Here is an 18,613-nt window from a genome sequence, read left to right as displayed (position 1 = left end):
AATGGAACAGGATAGAAAGCAAAGAAATAAACCCACGCACCTATGGTCAATTAATCTACAACAAACTAGGCAGGAATACAGTAGACACTGGAGAAAAGACAGTCTCTTCAATAAGTGGTGCTGAGAGAACTGAACAGCTACATGTAAAAGAATGAAATTAGACCATTGTCCAACAGCATAAACAAAAATAAATGCAAAATAGGGTACAGGCCTAAATGTAAGACCGGATACTATAAAACTCCTAGAGGGAAACACAGGCAGAACACTCTTTGACATAAATCACAGCAATATGTTTTTGGATCTATCTCCTAAGGAAAAGAAGTAAAAGGAAAAATAAACAAATGGGACCTAACTAAACTTAAAAGCTTTTTTGCACAACAAAGGAAACCACTGACAAAACTAAAAGACAACCTACTGAATGGGAGAAAAGATTTGCAGCTGAAGTGACTGACAAAGGATTAATATCCAATATATATAAACAGCTCATACAACTCAACATCAAGAAAACAAACAACCCAATTACAAACATGGGCAGAAGAACTGAATAGACATTTTTTCAAGGAGGAAATGCAGATGGCCAACAGGCACATGAAATGATCCTCCACATCACTAATCATCAGGCAACTGCAAGTCAAATCCACAAAGAGATATCACCTCACACCTAGTCAGAATGGCTATCATGGAAAAGAACACAAATAACAAATGTAGGTGAGGATGTGGAGAAAAGGGAACCCTTGTACGCTGTTGGGAGAATGTAGATTGGTGCAGCCACTGGGGAAAACAGCATAGAGGTTTCTCAAAAAACTAAAAACAGAACTACCATAGGATCCTGCAATTCCACTCCTGGGTATATATATATCCCCTCAAAACCCCACTAATTCGAAAAGATCCATGCACCCCAATGCTCATAGAAGCATTATTTACAATTGCAAAGATACGGAAGCTACCTAAGTGTCCATCGACAAATGAATGAATAAAGAACAGGTACTATATATGTACAATGGACTACTACTCAGCCATAAAAAAGGAACAAACTTTTGCCTTTTGCCTTTTGCAGCAACATGGATGGACTTGGAGGGCAACATGCTAAGTGAAGTAAGTCAGACTTACTTAAGGGAACGGCAAATAATGCACGATATCACTCATATGTGGAATCTAAAAAATACAACAAACTAGTGAATATATCAAAAAAGAAGCAGACTCAAAGATACAGAGAACAAACTAGTGCTTATCAGTAGGGATGAGGGAGGGGCACTACAGGGATGGAGGACTGGGAGGCACAAACTTTGGGGTGTAAGACGGGCTACAAGGATGTATTGTACAACACGGGGAGTAGAGCCAATATTTGGTAACAACTGTAAATTGAATGTAACCTTTAAAAATTGTATAAAAAATACAAAGTATTGGCATTTAAAACATCTTCTATGAAAAAGAACAACATTTGAAAAATCACTAAAGGAAACAGATGAATTTCCATGTCATCTTAGAAAACAGGAAAACAAAGATGCTACACCGGGTTGCCCCAACTTGCCCGGGCCCTCACTGCTTAGAAGGCTGACCACTCCCTCTTCAAACTCAGAGTGAAGGATCAGCCTCCCTTCCTGCCCCACAGGAGAAGCTGCTGGACGCGGGCCTGGAAGGAGCCTGGCTGCTGCTCTGGCTCAGGCTCCCTGTTCCTCGTCGCTCACACCCTCTGCAGACAGGGATGGGAAGGACCTGGGATCCCATTCACTGACCCTGTGCAGATGCTCCAGGACCTGACACTTGCTGGTCTCCGCGTAGGCCCGGGGACCCCAGAGGAACTCGTAGCGGGCGGGGTCGCTGTGGGGCACCTGCCGGTACTCCACGTAGCCCTCCTGCACCCACACTTTGGTGAGGAGCTCCCTGGGCTCCCCATAGATGTAGTGCTCCCTCCCGGCACACACATCTATCTTGCTAAGTGCTCCCCAGACCACCTCCTCAGGGGCAACAGAGTCGGCCTCCAGGAGGATCAGGCCCAGGAGCAGCACCAGGAGGCCGGTCTTGGGCATGCTCGGCCTGTCACTCAGCATCCCATCGTAGGTGAGGCCCAGGGTGGGGACGAGGACATAGGAGTGATTGCTGGGGTCCACTTCCTTCACGTCGAGGCCAAGGATCAGCCGCATGTCCTCGGAGGCTCGCCTGAAGACCATGGGGAAGTGGTCCTGGTAATCTTTGAGGATGGTCAGCATTTCTGCCTTTGTGGTCGACTCCTTGGTCTGATGCTTGAACAGCAGGAACGCCACCAGTTCATCCACCTTCTGACATAGAGCATGTTGGAGCACATCTTCCTGGTCATGCCAGGTGCTCGGCCCTTCCTCATCTTGGGGGCTGAGGCCGTCGTCTTCACATTGGCTCCATGGAGGGGTGGCCCTGGCAGTGGGGGAGGGGCTCTGGGGGGGACTGGGTTCTCCAGCATCAGCCACCTCCTCCGAGGTGCCCAGGAACAGGTCAGAGTAAGAAGAGGAGGACGAGGGGGATACGGCCTCCTCCCCCTCAGCCCCCAACAGCTGTGCCTCCACCAGGCCCTGGGCCGGGACTGGGGTCTGAAAGTCTGCCTCCGGCTGGCGGAGCTCACTCATCTCGACCAGGGGCATGATGACTGGGGTCGGGCCGCCGACGGGAGTGTGGGCAGGGGCGACAGGTAGGGACCACGGACCTGGGGGAGAGAGGGCGTGTGAGCGGCCTCGGCGGAGAAAGGCACCCCGGGCAGCTCTGACAAGAGTCACTTACAGGTCTCGTCTTCAGGGGTGCCCTCGGGCCTCACAGGGGCGCTCCTCCTGGGCGGCCTGTCCCCTGCCAACCTGAAGAAGGAAGTGAGGGGGCTCCTCAGGGTGCAGCCAGCACGGCCCCAAGTTCTGGGGCTGAACAGGACGGTGGGGTGACTCGGGTGTTGTGGGGTCCCCTCTGTTCTGGGAGGGGGAGCCCCTGGGTACACACTCAGGGCACGCACCTCCCCTTGACTCCTGGCACTGCCTGGGCCTCCTCTGCTCTGTGGCCTGAGGACACGGTCCTCAGACTTGGGCCTTCGCCTCCCGGTTCCTGGAGCCCCTGTAAGAGGGATGGAGGGGGCACCTCTTGTGTAGACTGTGGCACAGCCCTGGGCCCCTCGGTGCTGGTAGGAGGGATGGGCCGGACTCTGTGAGATCCCCCCAGTTCTGAGTTCTCGGGTGGGTGGTCTCCTCGGGGCTGGCTCGTAGTGCTCACCGTTCCCCTTAAGGGCCTGGACTCTCCCCTTTGTGGGCCTGAGGGGAAACTCAGAACAAGACCCCGGGTCTGAACAGAAAGCAGTGAGGGGGCCCCACATGTGGCCGCACCTGTCCAGGGCCTCCCGAGGGTCCTAGGATGGGGACGTTCTGGGTCCTCACCTCCTCCTCACATCCTGCCTGGCCTCCCAGCACTGACCACAGGGGCAGGTTTCTGTGGAGGCCCCTGTACCAGGGCTGGGGGTCTGCTCAGTCCGCCCTCGGGATCCTGGGAGTCCACCCTCTGCGGACCTGAAGCCTCACCCCTCACACCAAACACCTGACCTCCCGAGGACCCTGAGCCAGAAGTCAGGAAACATCTCATCTGCTGACCGTGCTCTGGCGCCTCCAAGGCCCCCGTGGAAGGGCAAAGCATCCCTCCCTGTGTTGGGGTCTAACGTCCTCAATCCTTGCTTCCTCGCGTGCAGGCTGGACTCTGGGCAGGACCTGGGATTGTCCCGTCTGCCAGTGTGAGTCCCTGCTCCTTCTACCAGGGCGCCAGTCTCTCAGAGGCCCGGACGTCAGGACGTCAGGACAGGCCTACTGTGCTCATCCCGCCCCGGGGCCTCCCACGGCCACCTGCCAGGGCGGGGATCTGGTGGGTCCTTTTTGTCCTCTCTCAGGGTCCCCTCAGTCCTGCCTAAGGGCTCTAACCTTAGTCCACCAGGGACCTGACATTTTACCCTCTGCCCTCATGAGACCCTGCCCCTTATCCCAGGTCCCCAGCTTTTCTGAGGCCCGGATGTCAGGATGTGCTGCTGTGCTCATCCCACCCTATGGCCTCCCAGGGCCAGCTCTGTTCTGGGGTCCAGGCTGCACTCAGTCCTCCCTCAGGGCCCTCACCTTGACTCCACGCAGGACCTGGGATTCTCTCCTGTGCCCGCCTGAGACCCCGCCCCTTATACCCCCTCCCCAGCCTCTCTGAGACCCCGCCCCTTTTAACCCCTCGCCAGGGTCTCTGAGACCCGGATGTCAGGAAGTGCTGCATGGGGTCATCCCACCCTATCGCCTCCCCAGGGCCCCCTCTCTTCTGGGGTCCAGGGTCCGCTCATTCCTCCCTCAGGTTCCTCACCTCGACTCCCGGCAGGTCCTGGGATTCTTCCCTCCGCCCTCTTTAGGCCCCGCCCCTTACACCAGGTCCCCAGTGTCTCTGAGACCTGGAGGCAGAAGTCAAAACTCCTTGCCAAGTGCTCATTCCGTCCCGGGACTGCCCAGGGCTGATGGCAGGGGCGGGGATCAATGGCGTCCCCTCTGTCCTCCTTCAGAGTCCTCAGCTCGAGCCCTGGCAGGTCCGGGGACGCCCCCTGTGTTCACCCGAGGCCGGACCCTCACACCAAGGCTTTCACTGTCCCGAGACCCCCAGGGGGAATCTATGCACAACACACCAGGCCACCAAGCCCAGGGCTTCTCAGGGCTGAGATGATCCCGCGGGGGTCCCTCAGCGCTCCCTCGACTCCTCACCTTGACTCTCCGCTGGCGCCCCCTCATGAACAGACATCTGAGTGCCTCTCTCGCCTCCGAGCACCCTCAGCACCAGGGGCTCTCAGCTCTCGCACCCCAGACGCAGAGCCCACCCCTCGTGCCCCCGCCCACCCGGGAGCCCGAGCCCCATTCGTGCCACGAGCGTCCTCCCCCCCACCCCACGCCCCGCCCCGCCCCGCCCCGGCGGGAGCTCCCCTAACAACTACCGAACCCGCGCCCGGGAGTCCTCCCCATCGACCCCCGCCTCAGCCAGGAGTACCTCCCCCTTCCTCCCGCCACACGCAGCAGCCGTTAGCCCTCCCCTCCCTTGTCAGCCCGTGGGGCGGGGGCCCGCCCATCCCATCCTCCCCACCCCCACAGCCAGTCGTCCTCTCCTCTGGCCCCCAAAGCCGGACCCACCCATCCAGCAGGAAGCCCTCTCCTCCGGCCCCCCCACACTTAGCCATTAGCCCCACCCTCTGCACCCCGACTCGAAAACGCCCCCCACCAGCCACCCCAGCAGCCAGCGGTCCTCCCCTCGGACCCGAACACAGGGGGACCCTTCCCTCAGCCCCCCTTCAACCCGCTGCCCTCCGCCGCCGCTCCCCAACTCCCAACCGAGCAGCCCGTAGCCCTCCCCCCACCTCCACTCCTTCCCAGGGCCCCCGGTACCTGTGGAGTCCAGCCCCCGGCAAAGCCCCCGCCTGTCTCCTGACTTGCTCTGACTCTGTGGATGACTCCGGAGTCCTGCTCAGAAGGGGCTGAAGAGCTCGTCTCAGCAGTGCAGCCAGGAACTCTGCAGCTGACGGTCCCAGGCACTCTGTGCGAACGCCACGTGGGTTTCCGGGTGCTCCCGGAAGCTCCAGGGAGATGAGGGAGAAAGTTCTAGACGTCTCTTTACAGAGAAAGTGGTTGGATGACAAGAGCACGTGAGGAGGCGCTTTGCTACGGGAGCAGCAGTAGCCATGCGCACTGAGGGCCTGAGGTCCCAAGGTTTGGCGCCTCAGGAAGCAAAAGACACGCCCATTGGCCTTCCACCAATAGGAAGGCCTCCCTGCAAGGCTGTGGAGTTGGGGCAGCAAACTTGGCGATGCAGAGCCCGTTGTGGCAAATAACTCAATTTGTCTTTACAGGTGGTTTTCTACTGTGATTGATAATGTCATAAACCTATTCTGATTTCTTTTGTTTTTTTTAGTTTTTGAATTTTATTTTATGTAATTTTTTATACAGCAGGTTCTTATTAGTTACCCATTTTGTACATAAAATTGTACATTTGTGAATCCCAATCTCCCAACTCATCACACCACCACCACCCCCGCCCCCACCATTTTCCCACCTTGGTGTCCATATGTCTGTGCTCTACATCTGTGTCTCTGTTTCTGCCCTGCAAACCGGTTCATCTGTACCATTTTTCTAGGTTCCACACATATGCATTAATATACGATATTTGTTTTTCTCTCTCTGACTTCCTTCACTCTGTATGACAGTCTCTAGATCCATCCACGTCTCTACAAACGACCCATTTCGTTCCTCTGTACAGCTGAGTAATAAAGCAATAGTAATAAAGCTCTTCTTTATATGGACTGATTTCTTGTCTAGTTGTATCAACTAGCCATCTTCTCACATGGCACAAGAGGATGAGGCAGCTGTCTGGGGTCTCTTTTATAAGGGAGCTAATCTCATCCATGAGGGCTCCCCCAGCATGGGCTAATCACTTCCCAGCGCCCCACCTCCAAATCCCATCCCTTTGGGGGTTAGAATTTCACAGGTGAATGAGGGGGAGAGGATTACAAATATTCAGTCCGTAGCACTGTCAGTCCAACTATTGTTGCTCCTATGTTCCCTTTTTCCTGCTGAGATAATCAAGTTTTTCATTTACATTTTAACTTCTCTACTGCCTTTTCAGGCAATTATCAGTTTTCGCTAAAACTTTACAATTCACCTATGAAATGGAAGAAGAACCCTCACCATGTCTGGGTCTGCAAAGTGCCTAGCCTACCCTCTCACTGGAGAGGTGTCCCACAGGTGCTGAGCAGGAATCCGACTCTGGACCCCCACCCTCACCCGCAGCAATCCTTTCCCTCCATTGCCCACTGCGGAGGCCACACTCAGCTGAAACGTTCCGAGAAATTTATTAAAGAGAAACATTGACTGAAACCATTGAACGGAGGGCATGATAACACAGAGAGGAACTTCTAACGGCCACCGGACCCCACGGGTCCCCCCCCACAGGGTCCCCAACAAGGTGCCTCCGCTACACCCCACCCATCGGCCCTCCATCCCCCCCCCAGTCTCCCTTCCTGAGGGCCCCACATGTGGCCTCTCTCCAGGACGATGTGTGCTGGCAATGCCTGCTCCCCTCAGGGAAGCCCCTCCCCCTATGGCCCACATGCCTGGGGCCTGGCCCTGCCCTGTGGTGGGCACAGGACAGTCCCACAGCAGGGCACGCACCACTGAGCCGACGACGTGGTGTCCCGAAGAACAACCCGGTGGCCATGAATTGTACTGGTAATTACTTTCACATTTCCAAGTAAACTCCTATTGCAATGCTGTGTTATCTAGGTTGGGATCACAAACTATGAAGGAATGTTTCCCAGTTGATTTTACAAATACCAAAATTCAGCCTTGTATTGGATCAGTACAAATATATGTGGTCAATACCATTCACAAACGTAGAAACTGAAGCTTATTAAATACTATTATTAATATACAGAAATCAGTTGCCTTTGTATACACTAAAAACAAAGTATCAGAGAAATTAAGGAAACTATCTCATTTACCATTGCATCACAATGATAGAATACCTAGGAATAAACCTACCTAAGGAGGCAAAAGACCTGTACACTGAAAAGTATAACAGTGATGAAAGAAACTGAAGACAACACAAACAGATGGAAAGATAACATTGCATTCTTGAATTGGAAGCATCAGTAGTGTTAAAATGACCATACTACTCAAGTCAACCTACAGAACTGCAATCAATGCAATTCCTATGAAAATACTCTTGGCATTTTACACAGAATTTGAACAAATAATTTTAAATTTTCTATGGAAACACAAAAGACCCTGAAGAGCCAAAACAATCTTGAGAAAGAACAACAGAGCTGGAGGAATCATACTCCCTGGTTTCACACTACAGTATAAAGCTACAGTAATCAAAGCAGTATGGTACTGGCACAAAAACAGACAAATAGATCAATGGAACAGGATAGAAAGCAAAGAAATAAACCCACGCACCTATGGTCAATTAATCTACAACAAACTAGGCAGGAATACAGTAGACACTGGAGAAAAGACAGTCTCTTCAATAAGTGGTGCTGAGAGAACTGAACAGCTACATGTAAAAGAATGAAATTAGACCATTGTCCAACAGCATAAACAAAAATAAATGCAAAATAGGGTACAGGCCTAAATGTAAGACCGGATACTATAAAACTCCTAGAGGGAAACACAGGCAGAACACTCTTTGACATAAATCACAGCAATATGTTTTTGGATCTATCTCCTAAGGAAAAGAAGTAAAAGGAAAAATAAACAAATGGGACCTAACTAAACTTAAAAGCTTTTTTGCACAACAAAGGAAACCACTGACAAAACTAAAAGACAACCTACTGAATGGGAGAAAAGATTTGCAGCTGAAGTGACTGACAAAGGATTAATATCCAATATATATAAACAGCTCATACAACTCAACATCAAGAAAACAAACAACCCAATTACAAACATGGGCAGAAGAACTGAATAGACATTTTTTCAAGGAGGAAATGCAGATGGCCAACAGGCACATGAAATGATCCTCCACATCACTAATCATCAGGCAACTGCAAGTCAAATCCACAAAGAGATATCACCTCACACCTAGTCAGAATGGCTATCATGGAAAAGAACACAAATAACAAATGTAGGTGAGGATGTGGAGAAAAGGGAACCCTTGTACGCTGTTGGGAGAATGTAGATTGGTGCAGCCACTGGGGAAAACAGCATAGAGGTTTCTCAAAAAACTAAAAACAGAACTACCATAGGATCCTGCAATTCCACTCCTGGGTATATATCCCCTCAAAACCCCACTAACTCGAAAAGATCCATGCACCCCAATGCTCATAGAAGCATTATTTACAATTGCAAAGATACGGAAGCTACCTAAGTGTCCATCGACAAATGAATGGATAAAGAACAGGTACTGTATATGTACAATGGACTACTACTCAGCCATAAAAAAGGAACAAACTTTTGCCTTTTGCCTTTTGCAGCAACATGGATGGACTTGGAGGGCAATATGCTAAGTGAAGTAAGTCAGACTTACTTAAGGGAACGGCAAATAATGCACGATATCACTCATATGTGGAATCTAAAAAATACAACAAACTAGTGAATATATCAAAAAAGAAGCAGACTCAAAGATACAGAGAACAAACTAGTGCTTATCAGTAGGGATGAGGGAGGGGCACTACAGGGATGGAGGACTGGGAGGCACAAACTTTGGGGTGTAAGACGGGCTACAAGGATGTATTGTACAACACGGGGAGTAGAGCCAATATTTGGTAACAACTGTAAATTGAATGTAACCTTTAAAAATTGTATAAAAAATACAAAGTATTGGCATTTAAAACATCTTCTATGAAAAAGAACAACATTTGAAAAATCACTAAAGGAAACAGATGAATTTCCATGTCATCTTAGAAAACAGGAAAACAAAGATGCTACACCGGGTTGCCCCAACTTGCCCGGGCCCTCACTGCTTAGAAGGCTGACCACTCCCTCTTCAAACTCAGAGTGAAGGATCAGCCTCCCTTCCTGCCCCACAGGAGAAGCTGCTGGACGCGGGCCTGGAAGGAGCCTGGCTGCTGCTCTGGCTCAGGCTCCCTGTTCCTCGTCGCTCACACCCTCTGCAGACAGGGATGGGAAGGACCTGGGATCCCATTCACTGACCCTGTGCAGATGCTCCAGGACCTGACACTTGCTGGTCTCCGCGTAGGCCCGGGGACCCCAGAGGAACTCGTAGCGGGCGGGGTCGCTGTGGGGCACCTGCCGGTACTCCACGTAGCCCTCCTGCACCCACACTTTGGTGAGGAGCTCCCTGGGCTCCCCATAGATGTAGTGCTCCCTCCCGGCACACACATCTATCTTGCTAAGTGCTCCCCAGACCACCTCCTCAGGGGCAACAGAGTCGGCCTCCAGGAGGATCAGGCCCAGGAGCAGCACCAGGAGGCCGGTCTTGGGCATGCTCGGCCTGTCACTCAGCATCCCATCGTAGGTGAGGCCCAGGGTGGGGACGAGGACATAGGAGTGATTGCTGGGGTCCACTTCCTTCACGTCGAGGCCAAGGATCAGCCGCATGTCCTCGGAGGCTCGCCTGAAGACCATGGGGAAGTGGTCCTGGTAATCTTTGAGGATGGTCAGCATTTCTGCCTTTGTGGTCGACTCCTTGGTCTGATGCTTGAACAGCAGGAACGCCACCAGTTCATCCACCTTCTGACATAGAGCATGTTGGAGCACATCTTCCTGGTCATGCCAGGTGCTCGGCCCTTCCTCATCTTGGGGGCTGAGGCCGTCGTCTTCACATTGGCTCCATGGAGGGGTGGCCCTGGCAGTGGGGGAGGGGCTCTGGGGGGGACTGGGTTCTCCAGCATCAGCCACCTCCTCCGAGGTGCCCAGGAACAGGTCAGAGTAAGAAGAGGAGGACGAGGGGGATACGGCCTCCTCCCCCTCAGCCCCCAACAGCTGTGCCTCCACCAGGCCCTGGGCCGGGACTGGGGTCTGAAAGTCTGCCTCCGGCTGGCGGAGCTCACTCATCTCGACCAGGGGCATGATGACTGGGGTCGGGCCGCCGACGGGAGTGTGGGCAGGGGCGACAGGTAGGGACCACGGACCTGGGGGAGAGAGGGCGTGTGAGCGGCCTCGGCGGAGAAAGGCACCCCGGGCAGCTCTGACAAGAGTCACTTACAGGTCTCGTCTTCAGGGGTGCCCTCGGGCCTCACAGGGGCGCTCCTCCTGGGCGGCCTGTCCCCTGCCAACCTGAAGAAGGAAGTGAGGGGGCTCCTCAGGGTGCAGCCAGCACGGCCCCAAGTTCTGGGGCTGAACAGGACGGTGGGGTGACTCGGGTGTTGTGGGGTCCCCTCTGTTCTGGGAGGGGGAGCCCCTGGGTACACACTCAGGGCACGCACCTCCCCTTGACTCCTGGCACTGCCTGGGCCTCCTCTGCTCTGTGGCCTGAGGACACGGTCCTCAGACTTGGGCCTTCGCCTCCCGGTTCCTGGAGCCCCTGTAAGAGGGATGGAGGGGGCACCTCTTGTGTAGACTGTGGCACAGCCCTGGGCCCCTCGGTGCTGGTAGGAGGGATGGGCCGGACTCTGTGAGATCCCCCCAGTTCTGAGTTCTCGGGTGGGTGGTCTCCTCGGGGCTGGCTCGTAGTGCTCACCGTTCCCCTTAAGGGCCTGGACTCTCCCCTTTGTGGGCCTGAGGGGAAACTCAGAACAAGACCCCGGGTCTGAACAGAAAGCAGTGAGGGGGCCCCACATGTGGCCGCACCTGTCCAGGGCCTCCCGAGGGTCCTAGGATGGGGACGTTCTGGGTCCTCACCTCCTCCTCACATCCTGCCTGGCCTCCCAGCACTGACCACAGGGGCAGGTTTCTGTGGAGGCCCCTGTACCAGGGCTGGGGGTCTGCTCAGTCCGCCCTCGGGATCCTGGGAGTCCACCCTCTGCGGACCTGAAGCCTCACCCCTCACACCAAACACCTGACCTCCCGAGGACCCTGAGCCAGAAGTCAGGAAACATCTCATCTGCTGACCGTGCTCTGGCGCCTCCAAGGCCCCCGTGGAAGGGCAAAGCATCCCTCCCTGTGTTGGGGTCTAACGTCCTCAATCCTTGCTTCCTCGCGTGCAGGCTGGACTCTGGGCAGGACCTGGGATTGTCCCGTCTGCCAGTGTGAGTCCCTGCTCCTTCTACCAGGGCGCCAGTCTCTCAGAGGCCCGGACGTCAGGACGTCAGGACAGGCCTACTGTGCTCATCCCGCCCCGGGGCCTCCCACGGCCACCTGCCAGGGCGGGGATCTGGTGGGTCCTTTTTGTCCTCTCTCAGGGTCCCCTCAGTCCTGCCTAAGGGCTCTAACCTTAGTCCACCAGGGACCTGACATTTTACCCTCTGCCCTCATGAGACCCTGCCCCTTATCCCAGGTCCCCAGCTTTTCTGAGGCCCGGATGTCAGGATGTGCTGCTGTGCTCATCCCACCCTATGGCCTCCCAGGGCCAGCTCTGTTCTGGGGTCCAGGCTGCACTCAGTCCTCCCTCAGGGCCCTCACCTTGACTCCACGCAGGACCTGGGATTCTCTCCTGTGCCCGCCTGAGACCCCGCCCCTTATACCCCCTCCCCAGCCTCTCTGAGACCCCGCCCCTTTTAACCCCTCGCCAGGGTCTCTGAGACCCGGATGTCAGGAAGTGCTGCATGGGGTCATCCCACCCTATCGCCTCCCCAGGGCCCCCTCTCTTCTGGGGTCCAGGGTCCGCTCATTCCTCCCTCAGGTTCCTCACCTCGACTCCCGGCAGGTCCTGGGATTCTTCCCTCCGCCCTCTTTAGGCCCCGCCCCTTACACCAGGTCCCCAGTGTCTCTGAGACCTGGAGGCAGAAGTCAAAACTCCTTGCCAAGTGCTCATTCCGTCCCGGGACTGCCCAGGGCTGATGGCAGGGGCGGGGATCAATGGCGTCCCCTCTGTCCTCCTTCAGAGTCCTCAGCTCGAGCCCTGGCAGGTCCGGGGACGCCCCCTGTGTTCACCCGAGGCCGGACCCTCACACCAAGGCTTTCACTGTCCCGAGACCCCCAGGGGGAATCTATGCACAACACATCAGGCCACCAAGCCCAGGGCTTCTCAGGGCTGAGATGATCCCGCGGGGGTCCCTCAGCGCTCCCTCGACTCCTCACCTTGACTCTCCGCTGGCGCCCCCTCATGAACAGACATCTGAGTGCCTCTCTCGCCTCCGAGCACCCTCAGCACCAGGGGCTCTCAGCTCTCGCACCCCAGACGCAGAGCCCACCCCTCGTGCCCCCGCCCACCCGGGAGCCCGAGCCCCATTCGTGCCACGAGCGTCCTCCCCCCCACCCCACGCCCCGCCCCGCCCCGCCCCGGCGGGAGCTCCCCTAACAACTACCGAACCCGCGCCCGGGAGTCCTCCCCATCGACCCCCGCCTCAGCCAGGAGTACCTCCCCCTTCCTCCCGCCACACGCAGCAGCCGTTAGCCCTCCCCTCCCTTGTCAGCCCGTGGGGCGGGGGCCCGCCCATCCCATCCTCCCCACCCCCACAGCCAGTCGTCCTCTCCTCTGGCCCCCAAAGCCGGACCCACCCATCCAGCAGGAAGCCCTCTCCTCCGGCCCCCCCACGCTTAGCCATTAGCCCCACCCTCTGCACCCCGACTCGAAAACGCCCCCCACCAGCCACCCCAGCAGCCAGCGGTCCTCCCCTCGGACCCGAACACAGGGGGACCCTTCCCTCAGCCCCCCTTCAACCCGCTGCCCTCCGCCGCCGCTCCCCCACTCCCAACCGAGCAGCCCGTAGCCCTCCCCCCACCTCCACTCCTTCCCAGGGCCCCCGGTACCTGTGGAGTCCAGCCCCCGGCAAAGCCCCCGCCTGTCTCCTGACTTGCTCTGACTCTGTGGATGACTCCGGAGTCCTGCTCAGAAGGGGCTGAAGAGCTCGTCTCAGCAGTGCAGCCAGGAACTCTGCAGCTGACGGTCCCAGGCACTCTGTGCGAACGCCACGTGGGTTTCCGGGTGCTCCCGGAAGCTCCAGGGAGATGAGGGAGAAAGTTCTAGACGTCTCTTTACAGAGAAAGTGGTTGGATGACAAGAGCACGTGAGGAGGCGCTTTGCTACGGGAGCAGCAGTAGCCATGCGCACTGAGGGCCTGAGGTCCCAAGGTTTGGCGCCTCAGGAAGCAAAAGACACGCCCATTGGCCTTCCACCAATAGGAAGGCCTCCCTGCAAGGCTGTGGAGTTGGGGCAGCAAACTTGGCGATGCAGAGCCCGTTGTGGCAAATAACTCAATTTGTCTTTACAGGTGGTTTTCTACTGTGACTGATAATGTCATAAACCTATTCTGATTTCTTTTGTTTTTTTTAGTTTTTGAATTTTATTTTATGTAATTTTTTATACAGCAGGTTCTTATTAGTTACCCATTTTGTACATAAAATTGTACATTTGTGAATCCCAATCTCCCAACTCATCACACCACCACCACCCCCGCCCCCACCATTTTCCCACCTTGGTGTCCATATGTCTGTGCTCTACATCTGTGTCTCTGTTTCTGCCCTGCAAACCGGTTCATCTGTACCATTTTTCTAGGTTCCACACATATGCATTAATATACGATATTTGTTTTTCTCTCTCTGACTTCCTTCACTCTGTATGACAGTCTCTAGATCCATCCACGTCTCTACAAACGACCCATTTCGTTCCTCTGTACAGCTGAGTAATAAAGCAATAGTAATAAAGCTCTTCTTTATATGGACTGATTTCTTGTCTAGTTGTATCAACTAGCCATCTTCTCACATGGCACAAGAGGATGAGGCAGCTGTCTGGGGTCTCTTTTATAAGGGAGCTAATCTCATCCATGAGGGCTCCCCCAGCATGGGCTAATCACTTCCCAGCGCCCCACCTCCAAATCCCATCCCTTTGGGGGTTAGAATTTCACAGGTGAATGAGGGGGAGAGGATTACAAATATTCAGTCCGTAGCACTGTCAGTCCAACTATTGTTGCTCCTATGTTCCCTTTTTCCTGCTGAGATAATCAAGTTTTTCATTTACATTTTAACTTCTCTACTGCCTTTTCAGGCAATTATCAGTTTTCGCTAAAACTTTACAATTCACCTATGAAATGGAAGAAGAACCCTCACCATGTCTGGGTCTGCAAAGTGCCTAGCCTACCCTCTCACTGGAGAGGTGTCCCACAGGTGCTGAGCAGGAATCCGACTCTGGACCCCCACCCTCACCCGCAGCAATCCTTTCCCTCCATTGCCCACTGCGGAGGCCACACTCAGCTGAAACGTTCCGAGAAATTTATTAAAGAGAAACATTGACTGAAACCATTGAACGGAGGGCATGATAACACAGAGAGGAACTTCTAACGGCCACCGGACCCCACGGGTTCCCCCCCCCCGGGGTCCCCAACAAGGTGCCTCCGCTACACCCCACCCATCGGCCCTCCATCCCCCCCCCAGTCTCCCTTCCTGAGGGCCCCACATGTGGCCTCTCTCCAGGACGATGTGTGCTGGCAATGCCTGCTCCCCTCAGGGAAGCCCCTCCCCCTATGGCCCACATGCCTGGGGCCTGGCCCTGCCCTGTGGTGGGCACAGGACAGTCCCACAGCAGGGCACGCACCACTGAGCCGACGACGTGGTGTCCCGAAGAACAACCCGGTGGCCATGAATTGTACTGGTAATTACTTTCACATTTCCAAGTAAACTCCTATTGCAATGCTGTGTTATCTAGGTTGGGATCACAAACTATGAAGGAATGTTTCCCAGTTGATTTTACAAATACCAAAATTCAGCCTTGTATTGGATCAGTACAAATATATGTGGTCAATACCATTCACAAACGTAGAAACTGAAGCTTATTAAATACTATTATTAATATACAGAAATCAGTTGCCTTTGTATACACTAAAAACAAAGTATCAGAGAAATTAAGGAAACTATCTCATTTACCATTGCATCACAATGATAGAATACCTAGGAATAAACCTACCTAAGGAGGCAAAAGACCTGTACACTGAAAAGTATAACAGTGATGAAAGAAACTGAAGACAACACAAACAGATGGAAAGATAACATTGCATTCTTGAATTGGAAGCATCAGTAGTGTTAAAATGACCATACTACTCAAGTCAACCTACAGAACTGCAATCAATGCAATTCCTATGAAAATACTCTTGGCATTTTACACAGAATTTGAACAAATAATTTTAAATTTTCTATGGAAACACAAAAGACCCTGAAGAGCCAAAACAATCTTGAGAAAGAACAACAGAGCTGGAGGAATCATACTCCCTGGTTTCACACTACAGTATAAAGCTACAGTAATCAAAGCAGTATGGTACTGGCACAAAAACAGACAAATAGATCAATGGAACAGGATAGAAAGCAAAGAAATAAACCCACGCACCTATGGTCAATTAATCTACAACAAACTAGGCAGGAATACAGTAGACACTGGAGAAAAGACAGTCTCTTCAATAAGTGGTGCTGAGAGAACTGAACAGCTACATGTAAAAGAATGAAATTAGACCATTGTCCAACAGCATAAACAAAAATAAATGCAAAATAGGGTACAGGCCTAAATGTAAGACCGGATACTATAAAACTCCTAGAGGGAAACACAGGCAGAACACTCTTTGACATAAATCACAGCAATATGTTTTTGGATCTATCTCCTAAGGAAAAGAAGTAAAAGGAAAAATAAACAAATGGGACCTAACTAAACTTAAAAGCTTTTTTGCACAACAAAGGAAACCACTGACAAAACTAAAAGACAACCTACTGAATGGGAGAAAAGATTTGCAGCTGAAGTGACTGACAAAGGATTAATATCCAATATATATAAACAGCTCATACAACTCAACATCAAGAAAACAAACAACCCAATTACAAACATGGGCAGAAGAACTGAATAGACATTTTTTCAAGGAGGAAATGCAGATGGCCAACAGGCACATGAAATGATCCTCCACATCACTAATCATCAGGCAACTGCAAGTCAAATCCACAAAGAGATATCACCTCACACCTAGTCAGAATGGCTATCATGGAAAAGAACACAAATAACAAATGTAGGTGAGGATGTGGAGAAAAGGGAACCCTTGTACGCTGTTGGGAGAATGTAGATTGGTGCAGCCACTGGGGAAAACAGCATAGAGGTTTCTCAAAAAACTAAAAACAGAACTACCATAGGATCCTGCAATTCCACTCCTGGGTATATATCCCCTCAAAACCCCACTAACTCGAAAAGATCCATGCACCCCAATGCTCATAGAAGCATTATTTACAATTGCAAAGATACGGAAGCTACCTAAGTGTCCATCGACAAATGAATGGATAAAGAACAGGTACTGTATATGTACAATGGACTACTACTCAGCCATAAAAAAGGAACAAACTTTTGCCTTTTGCCTTTTGCAGCAACATGGATGGACTTGGAGGGCAATATGCTAAGTGAAGTAAGTCAGACTTACTTAAGGGAACGGCAAATAATGCACGATATCACTCATATGTGGAATCTAAAAAATACAACAAACTAGTGAATATATCAAAAAAGAAGCAGACTCAAAGATACAGAGAACAAACTAGTGCTTATCAGTAGGGATGAGGGAGGGGCACTACAGGGATGGAGGACTGGGAGGCACAAACTTTGGGGTGTAAGACGGGCTACAAGGATGTATTGTACAACACGGGGAGTAGAGCCAATATTTGGTAACAACTGTAAATTGAATGTAACCTTTAAAAATTGTATAAAAAATACAAAGTATTGGCATTTAAAACATCTTCTATGAAAAAGAACAACATTTGAAAAATCACTAAAGGAAACAGATGAATTTCCATGTCATCTTAGAAAACAGGAAAACAAAGATGCTACACCGGGTTGCCCCAACTTGCCCGGGCCCTCACTGCTTAGAAGGCTGACCACTCCCTCTTCAAACTCAGAGTGAAGGATCAGCCTCCCTTCCTGCCCCACAGGAGAAGCTGCTGGACGCGGGCCTGGAAGGAGCCTGGCTGCTGCTCTGGCTCAGGCTCCCTGTTCCTCGTCGCTCACACCCTCTGCAGACAGGGATGGGAAGGACCTGGGATCCCATTCACTGACCCTGTGCAGATGCTCCAGGACCTGACACTTGCTGGTCTCCGCGTAGGCCCGGGGACCCCAGAGGAACTCGTAGCGGGCGGGGTCGCTGTGGGGCACCTGCCGGTACTCCACGTAGCCCTCCTGCACCCACACTTTGGTGAGGAGCTCCCTGGGCTCCCCATAGATGTAGTGCTCCCTCCCGGCACACACATCTATCTTGCTAAGTGCTCCCCAGACCACCTCCTCAGGGGCAACAGAGTCGGCCTCCAGGAGGATCAGGCCCAGGAGCAGCACCAGGAGGCCGGTCTTGGGCATGCTCGGCCTGTCACTCAGCATCCCATCGTAGGTGAGGCCCAGGGTGGGGACGAGGACATAGGAGTGATTGCTGGGGTCCACTTCCTTCACGTCGAGGCCAAGGATCAGCCGCATGTCCTCGGAGGCTCGCCTGAAGACCATGGGGAAGTGGTCCTGGTAATCTTTGAGGATGGTCAGCATTTCTGCCTTTGTGGTCGACTCCTTGGTCTGATGCTTGAACAGCAGGAACGCCACCAGTTCATCCACCTTCTGACATAGAGCATGTTGGAGCACATCTTCCTGGTCATGCCAGGTGCTCGGCCCTTCCTCATCTTGGGGGCTGAGGCCGTCGTCTTCACATTGGCTCCATGGAGGGGTGGCCCTGGCAGTGGGGGAGGGGCTCTGGGGGGGACTGGGTTCTCCAGCATCAGCCACCTCCTCCGAGGTGCCCAGGAACAGGTCAGAGTAAGAAGAGGAGGACGAGGGGGATACGGCCTCCTCCCCCTCAGCCCCCAACAGCTGTGCCTCCACCAGGCCCTGGGCCGGGACTGGGGTCTGAAAGTCTGCCTCCGGCTGGCGGAGCTCACTCATCTCGACCAGGGGCATGATGACTGGGGTCGGGCCGCCGACGGGAGTGTGGGCAGGGGCGACAGGTAGGGACCACGGACCTGGGGGAGAGAGGGCGTGTGAGCGGCCTCGGCGGAGAAAGGCACCCCGGGCAGCTCTGACAAGAGTCACTTACAGGTCTCGTCTTCAGGGGTGCCCTCGG

The 18,613-nt window shown here is 53.4% G+C and overlaps 3 protein-coding genes across 3 annotated transcripts; all 3 read right to left on the bottom strand.

Annotated features, from left to right (window-relative positions):
• Positions 1–1,661: 1,661 nt before the first annotated feature.
• On the bottom strand, positions 1,662–2,600 carry LOC132482501 (melanoma-associated antigen 10-like). Its single transcript, XM_060087822.1, has 2 exons — positions 2,467–2,600; positions 1,662–2,349 (listed from the first exon to the last, which is right to left on the bottom strand). The coding sequence occupies exons 1-2, from the start codon at positions 2,598–2,600 to the stop codon at positions 1,662–1,664; spliced, it is 822 nt and encodes a 273-aa protein (XP_059943805.1).
• A 6,978-nt stretch (positions 2,601–9,578) lies between these two features.
• On the bottom strand, positions 9,579–10,517 carry LOC132482503 (melanoma-associated antigen 10-like). Its single transcript, XM_060087824.1, has 2 exons — positions 10,384–10,517; positions 9,579–10,266 (listed from the first exon to the last, which is right to left on the bottom strand). The coding sequence occupies exons 1-2, from the start codon at positions 10,515–10,517 to the stop codon at positions 9,579–9,581; spliced, it is 822 nt and encodes a 273-aa protein (XP_059943807.1).
• Positions 10,518–17,496: 6,979 nt separating this feature from the next.
• LOC132482502 (melanoma-associated antigen 10-like) lies at positions 17,497–18,435 on the bottom strand. The gene is made up of 2 exons (XM_060087823.1): positions 18,302–18,435; positions 17,497–18,184 (listed from the first exon to the last, which is right to left on the bottom strand). The coding sequence occupies exons 1-2, from the start codon at positions 18,433–18,435 to the stop codon at positions 17,497–17,499; spliced, it is 822 nt and encodes a 273-aa protein (XP_059943806.1).
• Between the last annotated feature and the right edge of the window lie 178 nt (positions 18,436–18,613).

Source organism: Mesoplodon densirostris, chromosome X (genome assembly GCF_025265405.1).
Source record: "Mesoplodon densirostris isolate mMesDen1 chromosome X, mMesDen1 primary haplotype, whole genome shotgun sequence".
NCBI classification, from domain to species: domain Eukaryota; kingdom Metazoa; phylum Chordata; class Mammalia; order Artiodactyla; family Ziphiidae; genus Mesoplodon; species Mesoplodon densirostris.
Note: the sequence above shows the minus strand (reverse complement) of the source record. Positions and strands in the feature narration are given on the sequence as shown.